This window comes from Gobius niger (genome assembly GCF_951799975.1).
Source record: "Gobius niger genome assembly, chromosome: 11".
NCBI lineage: Eukaryota > Metazoa > Chordata > Actinopteri > Gobiiformes > Gobiidae > Gobius > Gobius niger.
Genome location: NC_136862.1, coordinates 16,579,220 through 16,588,853, shown reverse-complemented (window position 1 = coordinate 16,588,853; position 9,634 = coordinate 16,579,220). Strand labels below are relative to the sequence as shown.

General features: G+C 39.6%; 1 protein-coding gene across 1 annotated transcript; it reads left to right on the top strand.

Moving 5' to 3' along the window:
- Window positions 1–3,359: 3,359 nt before the first annotated feature.
- Window positions 3,360–8,767, top strand: cchcr1 (coiled-coil alpha-helical rod protein 1). Its single transcript, XM_079565810.1, has 19 exons — window positions 3,360–3,636; window positions 3,851–4,136; window positions 4,208–4,366; window positions 4,438–4,555; window positions 4,626–4,820; window positions 4,892–5,055; window positions 5,167–5,281; window positions 5,443–5,553; window positions 5,807–5,950; window positions 6,020–6,130; window positions 6,370–6,476; window positions 6,547–6,659; window positions 6,734–6,806; window positions 6,926–7,044; window positions 7,123–7,311; window positions 7,712–7,813; window positions 7,938–8,014; window positions 8,260–8,386; window positions 8,489–8,767. The coding sequence occupies exons 1-19, from the start codon at window positions 3,579–3,581 to the stop codon at window positions 8,638–8,640; spliced, it is 2,520 nt and encodes an 839-aa protein (XP_079421936.1). The 5' UTR covers window positions 3,360–3,578; the 3' UTR covers window positions 8,641–8,767.
- Window positions 8,768–9,634: the final 867 nt, after the last annotated feature.

The following is a 9,634-nucleotide window of genomic DNA, read 5'->3' as shown; positions in this document are numbered from 1 at the left end:
TTGACCCGTTAGAATGGCAGATTTGTCAAATTATTCTTTGCTGCCCTCCACTTTTATTTTGTTCGATGAGCAAGAATGTGAGAAAGAAAACGGCCACACAAAAAACACTACATGTCCCTTACCCTCTCCTGTTGCATACAATAAATCAAAATGCTTTCAAAAGGAGGACATGTTAATTAGAGCACTCCAGCTCTTTGCCGTCTTGGACAGGGTCTTGTCTGTGGGTGCTGAATCAGCTTGATTAGGGGAACGATTCTGTGGCCATGTGTGCACTGAGGAGATTTCCTTTTCTTTCCCCTCCTGTAGGTCAGAGGGAGAACATTGCTTCATATGACAATTACGCCTATTAAAAGAGCTCAAGATTAAAACTATAACAGTGACCAAAAGAGTTTCATGGAGGACTTTGCATCCACTATTGTAAAATGTGTTTTGCAGAAAAAGACTCAAAGGTGGTCCATTTAGTAGGTGTATTTACTAGGTGTATTTTAGTGGGTGTATTTAGTAGGTGTATTTTTATGTAGTCGCTACTTTGAAGAAAGAATTTGTAGATTGTTTTGTTACAATCTCTACACAGCAAGTGTGTCTATGTAGATTATTTAATCAGTTAATCCCAGTTTGATTCTCGGAGGTGTCTGCATCCACTCCAAGCTTCACTCATTATAAAGCTAAACCAAACAAAGGTTAGTTTCTTTTTTCATTTTGAAAATGAACACCTCGTTAGGGGCTGGAGTAAAGTAAAACACCTAGTTCAAAGCAGCACACGTCCGTATGTTCAGCATGTTGTCTTTGATTTGATTTTGAGTTTCTGACAGTAATGAGTTTGGTTGACTGAAAGCACCTCTGTTTCTTAACTCATTAGTATTAGCCGTTGTATGTGCTGTATGCATAGTATCTGTAAAATTAGGTCCTACGCTATATTCACTTTTGTAATCCCCTTCAGTAAAGTGGCCTGCATTTTAATTGTCCCTCTTTATTAAGGGCAGGTTTGTCTTTGTTTTGGTGGAGTCCCGGTGGCCCCTTCCGAACCTTCTTTTCCTCTGCTTTGTTCTGCAGGACCCGTCAAGGAGCCTGCCAAATACTAAGAGCCTTAAGAGCATAAGTGTACCCAAATAACTCTCGCTGTTCTCACACAGCCATGTTACTCCATTATAGATATGACAATGACAGTCATTTATAACGGACATTAGCATCTCCCATTTTTGACACAGTATACCCATATCTAATACGTATAGTGGCTTCGCTCATCAATGGAGTTCATGACAATGTATTTCCGAACTGAAGTGAGGAGAGAGGTATAAATGAATTTAAAATCTTGTTTGGTTCAACAAATAAATCATAAATGGATTGGTTTAGGTTATATGAAACTTTAATGAACCCCATGGGGAAAGTGGGTCATGCAGCAGTACAGGAGAAGATACACTGCAGGTAGGATTCAAACAAATGATGAGCACCACAAAAGATGGAAATTGTGCATAGCAGCAGTAGATACAAAGTGGCATATAGGCTACAAAGATTTTTGTCATCAAAATAAGTAAAACTTCAATTATTTTAGGCGAGAGTTGCTTAACATTTACTTGGGTAGGAGAGAGTAAAGCTACCTTTCATCATAAAATAAAAAGTACAAAAAAAACACTACAAAGTATAGTGAATAAAAGTCTGATTTATGTAATAAATGTAGGAGTGCTACAATACCCAGGCCTCTGACACAGGTTGAGACACCCACTAATCTTTTACCTTCAACATTTTTAGATGTTTGAACAGTTTTGTGTTGCCACTGTTTTTCGCTCGCGTTGTTAGACGTCAGGGCTCACTCAGACCTTCCTCTACAGCCTCAGCCATACCGCCTTTGCTCTGCCCGATCCCGTCAGATCTCGGGAGCGAATTAATGAGTGAGTGGTTGGTGGTCATCAGAGGGGCCGATGGCGCAGAGTAATTGTCTTGCTTCTGTCAGTCTACCCCAGAGCAGCTGTGGCTACAATAGTAACTTACCATCACCGAATATGGAGTGAATGAATAATGCAATGTAGAGCGTCTTTGAGTGTCCAGAAAAGCGCTATACAAAACCGATGCATTATTATTACTATTAGACAATGTTTTCTCAAAATTTAATCTGTATCTTTTGTGGAGTTTTCTGCCCACTGACTTAAAATTGCCAACTGACATGAATACCATTAACAGAGGTCTGAAAAAGTAAGTCGGGCCAGAGCTGCACACACAATAATGCTGTAGAAAATGTAAACTGTTAATGTGCAACTCCTTTTTTATATACTCTACCTGTGTTTTGTTGAATGTGCTTAAAAGCCTCCAATGGACAAACTGAAAACTACTCCTACTACATTTGCTGTGATTGTGCGACTTGTGGTCTAAGAGATCTTAGTTGCAGAACATAAGGGTTTAAGGGTTAGACAACAATGAAGTAGCATATCACCACAGTGTGCCTGAAGAATGATGATTTCGCCAAATTAGAGATGATTCATTACAGTCTCTGACTTGTTGAAAAGCTCCCTGACGTGAACGGTTGGAACCGGATCTCATTAGTGAGATGAGAGGAATCGTTTTCTTTCCACAGATGTACATTCAACAAGCACAGTCGAGCAGTAAAGTAGTAAAGCCCACACAAGGTTTGCATATTAAGTGCAAATCCATGAAAGTTGCAGTCGATTATTTACAGACAGTATTATTATTTACAAACCCACTGCACATCTGGAATATGGATGGTTTAATACAAATCTTAAACATTTGAATTCATTGTGATGTCACTTATTATTATCATTTTTATGAGTAATCAAGTGTAATCAGTGTTTTAGTGTTGATGCAACAGAAAACATTTATAATATGAAACAAAATGAAATAAATAATTCTGAAGATAAGACCAGACCATAGATAATAAATAAATACATAGACACAGGAAAATTGATTGAAGTTTAAATTAATTAAAGATTTTCGTATATCAACATAAATCCTTTGTCACTTAGATATTTACTCCTGATGGAAAGAGTAATCAACTGTTTTACTCAATAAAATTACTAAGTAGAAGTAGCTTATAATGCGCGGTGTGATAAAAACTGCTCCAAGAAGTAGTCACTCAAGTAGGCTACATGTGCTTGAGCAAATGTAACTCAGTAGCCCAGTACACACTTATACATTACATATGAACATATGAATTTGCACGGAAACAGTGGTTCTCAATTAAACTGTCCACATCAAGTACAATGTCTTAATGTTTTGCCTTCCAAGTGCCACTTCTTGTGTTTACTTGCAGCCCTGGTTACAATGCAAGCAACCGCCTTGCAGACACAGTTCAGGGAAAACTACTCATCTTCCGTGTTCCCGTGATGCATTGGGTAACTGTGTTATTCTTGAGAGGCTAAACATTGTAAAGTAGATCGATCAGGGGTAGCAGTGATCTTATATACTTACTTAACATATGCCTAAAGCGTGACCAGACTTCGATGTGTTTAGTTAGCTTTAGCTCAGGAAGCTAAGCTGCTAAGCGACAACTGAGACAGTCGCGGGAGAAAATAAACTCTCTTCTTCTACGCTGTTTTGCAGACGGGCGGCTACTTTGTGATTAAGACATGGAAATGCAGGGTTTGGGAAAGGAAAGACTGATCGTGCCAACAGATTTTACAAGTGGTAAGTAACACCTTCAAAACTTTGGTTTGCTTCTGTGAAGGTAAATAAACATTCAAACAAATGCAAGGCTTTACTACATGTGATTTGAATGAAACTTTCTTTTCACCTTTTGTTGACAAATCGAACAACTTTTAAGTTTAACTAACAATACAACAAAGATGTTAGCCTTTATATTAGCCTATTTCTGCCTTTCATCATTTAAATATACTCACAGGTAAGGTGAACAGCCTTGTGCCACCATCACATTTTGCATCCATCCCGACTGGTGGCGCACAAAGATCAGCAGGAGTGAAGATGCCAGCAACAGCAGCTCCAATTAACTGGACCAAACCCAGTCTCACCTCATTACCCACTGCAGACCACAGCCACAATAGTTATTGGCTGGCCATCTCTCAAACTCAGCAGGAAATATTGGAGCTGAAGAAGGAGAATCAGAGGCTTATGATGCAACAAGCAGAAAACATAAGTAGACGAAGCAACGTGGTGGATTTTGGTGCAAGGTATGTAAGGGATGTCCGTGCATGATCATGTTATATGCATGCATTTAGAATAATTTTGTCTTCATCAAAAGGCCTACAGGGAGGAGTGAGCAGTGGGCATCAGAGTGGCATTTGGAGGCTGAGAAGTACAAGGCTGAAGCTGAGAGGTTGAAGGGACAGGTGCAGACATTGAAAGAAACAGCCGTGTCGCAGAGAGATGAGATGAGAGACAAGGACATCGCTCTGAACAGGTCATTACTGGTTTAGAGGTGCAGAGACATAACCTAGTGGCGCCAGTAACAAAGCGTTATCTTGTAAACAGACAGGCACATGAGTTGGAGGCAATGCGTGAGGGGCTAAAGAAGACGACAGCTGAACTTGGGCTTGTCAAAGAGGAGTTGTCTCGGAGCAACACACAGAAAGACAGAATAAGTTCACAGGTAACAAACGCTGCAATGTTTGACTTCCCACTGAGTCTGAAAACTCATGGATGATTTTCTTTTGTTACAGTTTGATAATCTAAGTAGAAAATCAAGTGAAGAAATTGATAAACTAAATGGGGACCTGCAGAGAAGCTGGGAGGAGATAAAGGCCCTAAATGTGAAAGCAGAACAATGCAAGTTACAGGCTGAGGAGGCGGTCAAATGGCAAACACAAAGACTGTCAAAACAACTAGAAGACTTGCAGATGAATCAGGAAATCGAGGTTTGTTGTAATCCCACTGAATATTTCACATTAAGCAATAAACACAAACTGTAGTTTCAAATATGTTTTAGCAACAAAAGTTAACATCGTCACATAATGATGAGATACAAGAAGCACAGCAAGTGAACAATGAGCTACAGTGTGGACTGCAGAGCATGACTTCAGAAGTGCTCCAACTCAAAGACAGTCTAACACAAGTATCATCCGAGAGAGACGGCCTCAAAGAACATTTAAGGTGCTATGTTCGATCTTTAAGAAAATCTATGAGGATTTTTTTTGGCTTCTTTCTAATTAAGAACTGAACTTTGCAAACACTTTCTCTTGCAATGTCTTTTTTTTTTCTCAGCCAAATGAGACAAGCTTTAGAGACACAGTCCACAACTTTACAGAGCCTCAGAAATTACATCGGCCAGCTCACCCCCGTGAGTGGAGAGAGGGAACGACTTAATGAAGCTGTTGAGGTGCAGACAATATAAACAGTATTGATTCCAATCAGCCTACTGTAAAGTAATTGCATTTGTCGAAAGCCTTACAAATGTATTCTTTTTCTCTGGAGATTTAAATAAAGATCTGCTTAGAATATTAACGTTGCATTAATTAGGTATGTGTGATTATATTCCAGCGGCTGAACAAGGAAAAAGCAGCTCTTCAGACAAAGGCAGAGCTTTTGACTATCAGACTCAACTCAGTTAATGAGATCCTTGCCCTCCAAGAAGAAAAAATGATAAAGAAGGTCAGTGTATTCTAGAGTTTTATAAGTCTATCAAATACTTGCAATCAAAATTAGTACTTTTACTGAGACTTTGTCAACTTTTGCACAAGGTTATAAACAAACACATAATGATGTGAGCAATAGATTAAAAGTCTAAACTAGGCTTATATATTTCTCTTAATTGGAACAGATACTAAAATTGTAAAGTTGCTACATCAGATACTGTTTTTAATGATGTGTTTCTTTTATATAAATATTATGTTTGCTATTACAGAACTCCTCAGACTCAGTTGTGAAGGATGGATCTGAATGTGTGCATGTGCTCCGACTCTGGAGAGAAAAAGTCTTCCAACTGTGTGTTCAACTTCGAACAAAAGACATTGAGCTGAGAGGGGAAAAGCATAAACTACTGTCACAAGTATAAAATGTGCATCTTTTACAACAGCTTTTATGACTTGAATGTATGTAAAAAGTCTGTGTGTTTCAGGTTAGATCTGTAGAGCAGCAGCTCCAGCAAGAGCAGCACAGGACGAGTGTGCTCCAACACAGCCTGGACGACAAGGCTGCGGCTCTGGACCTGGAGCGTGTGGAAAAGGAGGTTAGTCCCGAACAGCTGATTTACATGGCTGTCTGAAATTTTGATGATGCACAATAAATTCTGTGTTCCAGTAGCACGCGATAAACGCTTGTACATTTTTACCACAGCAGAGGGTGCTGACTGAAGTTTTTTTTTTTGCTAGTTTCGGTAGCAGCAGCGGCTGGATTGAAAGGCTTAAAACATTCATTGAAGACTTTTACTTGGGTTATATTATATGGGTGTGACGTTTTTATTTTCAGACCCTGAAACTAGACTTTGCTCAGGCCCAAGGGAAAAATTCACAACTAAAGTTACAGATTGAGAAAGATCAGAAAGACCTAAAATATCTGTCAGAAGCTGTGCAAAGGTATGATGATTTTGTTTTTTTTCTTTATACTTTTTACTACTAGAGTCTTTTATACTTGTTGTTACTACAGGTTCAGTTCTGTGTTTAACACCAAAGTGTCAGAGATGGACGCAGCTCAAACCAAGGTCAACGTGTGTGTACAGAGACTAACATTTGCTAAAAGACGAGTAGAAACAATTCAAGGTGTGCTACTCTCTAATAAACAAATTCTTCTGACTGCTCATCACTGTTTCCTGACACATATTTTGTCTATGCAGGGCTAATCATGAGGAGAGCGGCTCTTCAGAAAGTGCAGCAATCGAGTAAACAAGCAGAGCAATCTGCTGACTGGTACATATTTCATTTGGCAATGGAAATTATTTCCAAATACTTTACTAGCACAAATAGTCAATTAAGACCGGATTTCTCTTCTCTCCGATACATGATTTGTTCACTGTGTCCCGTTGCAGCATCAGAAATCTGCAGACAGAGCTGCAGCTGGTATCTGAGGAGAGAGACAAACTCACATTGGAGCTCAAACGAACCCCAGAGTTAATAGAGAAATCTCTCTCCGATTTCAAAGAACAATGTAACAGTCGATTGCACAGACGCACACATTATAAGTGTTTTGTATGTGTTGTATCTGACTGTTCCCGTTTGACTCCAGATGAGGGAAGATTGATGCAGAAGCAGCAGAGGTTAGAGCAGAGTGTGCTGGACGTTCAAAAGGCAGTGACTGTTCGGGACCAGGCCCAGAGGAGTCTAGAGCTGATCCAGGACCAGCTGCAGCAGACTGAGGTCAAACTGGAGCAGCTCAGCAGTGAGCTGCTTTCTCAGCAGGAGAGCAGCCAGAGAGGTGACTCTCTTCACTCGGCATTTTACACCCAATCCCTTTCATCACAGCCCTCCACAAGACATGAGCCGCACTGTCCACTCTTTTGTCGAGCCGCCAGGATAAAGTGACATGCTCAAGAGCACCTTGACAGTGGAGAGACTATCGCCTTCTCCTCAGCCACTTTTCACAGTTTTGTTATGTGCTCCAGTCACCACAGAAAGTCCACAAAATTTAATGCAACGGAGTAATTGAAAATTTACATTTCTTAGATGTTCTTAGTTGATTAATTTGTAATGTAGGATATAAAAGTCTAATATCTTAAACAAGCGGCTTAATATCATGTCCACTCCAATATGCATTTGTCAGTTCAGTTCTAATGCATCTCTTAAGGCCTGTTTTTCATTTTGTCTACTTTTTGCAGCCCTGGAGGAGCGAGTGTCTGAGATCGAGGAACGCTGTGCTGCAAAGTTAAAAGAAATGGAGGATCAAGTCAACAGAGCCAGAGCCGAGCACACCCGAGCAGGTAACACAGCCTCCTCACACCAGGGAATAGAGTCGTGTCTGAGATGCAGACAATATGATCGCCACTGTTTACAGCGAATATATCATTTACTGGTGGTTTCTGCTCTGTCTGTATTGTCTCACAGTAATGACGCTGCGGCACTTTGAGAGACAGGCGGCCAAGAAGAAAGAACATTTGCAAAGGGAAGACACACAGATCGAGGTACACAGTAGAGAAGTGGAGTGATCGTTTTTGCTTAAAGTCTGTGCAAAACATGATTTAATAATTGTTCAGTTATTGAAATCTGTAAAATGAGGTCTTAATAACACATGACTAACCCAGGACCAGGCTGCATCTAAATGCTATAGCATATAGATATATTTAATACTGCATCCTTTAGATTATCACATTTATTACATATTAGCAAACACCATTTCTGATCAATGTAATGCTCTTGCCTCATTTAGCCTGGAGTTTCTTTAAATGGCCTTATAAGTCACACAACAGTACAACAGCCTGCTGTTCTGTGGGAACAAAGAGAAAGCACTTCACAGCAGCCGACTGTGGGGCCAAAGGTTCAACTACCTGCAGATGGTGAGTCGCCTGCCTGAGCCACTGCCACCACTTTGGCTTATGAAACGTACAAGCATCCATTAGAGACATTACTTGACCGCTGTCCGTTTGGTATGCCGACAGGCCGACTCCTGTCAATGCTGGAGGAGCTTCAGAGCCTGAGTGCTGCAGTGGTGAACAGCTCAGAGGACTCTGCCGAGGAGGAGGGACAGGCCCACTACAATATGATAGATGCACATGCTGATAGACATCAGTCTGGCACTGAGAATGAGTGACTCTGACTTTACGGACAAGAGGTGTGTTTAGTTTGATGAAAAAACAGCTAGAGCTTTCCTCATCCATTACTAAAACATTAATTTGTGCCTATTTATGACAGAAATTCCCCATGTTTTATATTTTTTATACTTGCAATAAATGAATTCAATAGTTTTTGCAATGAAGATTTGTTTCTGTTTATCCACAGAAAAGGCATAGTATTGTAACAAAAATCATTCAATGTGGCTCTGCAAATTGTTTCCTGAAAAGTCCCAAAAAGATTGCAAAACAGGACAAAAGCACAAACACCATAAGCTATATATCAGTATGCTATATGTGCTTTAAGCTGCTTTTTATTACCAAACTCTAATTCACAACTGTATATTTGCTCCTTGCTCTAGTTCTGTTTAAGAGCATGTCTTGAGATCCAGTGGATGAGTCATAATGAAAAATCAATGTATTCCATTTAAAGGTTCCTTCAGAGAGGTCACTTCAAAATGGCCTTTACAGTTGAGCAGGTACACAATAATAAACATCATGATAGCCATGTAATTGGTCAATTCGTCATGTTGTCCGGAGTGCAAAAAACATTTTGCAGCAGTTTTAAGTTCTGAACCTTGAGGAAACAGCTTGTTACAAAAGACCAACAGAGAATAGAGGGAAAACTAACATAAGATTGTCTTTCTCTGGAATTTTCAAAAGTAACAAAGATCACATTGCATTAAAACAAATGATCTGCACAACTATATCTGAACAAACTAAACTTCAAAAGCAAATGTATAGATGACAATAACAATTTAGATCAGTAATGTCAGAGGACACAAAATCTTAATCTTAAATAAGTAATCTCTATTAGACTGATTTGTATTTTATTTTTGTTTTCAGTTTGAGACCACTAGAGGGCAATGTTGCCAAACAATGAGACCCACAAATCGCTCTGTGTGCAAAACCTCTTTCTCAACAATTGTTGTAAATCCAAAGGCCTCTAAATTGGCCAAGTAGCTGAGATCATTG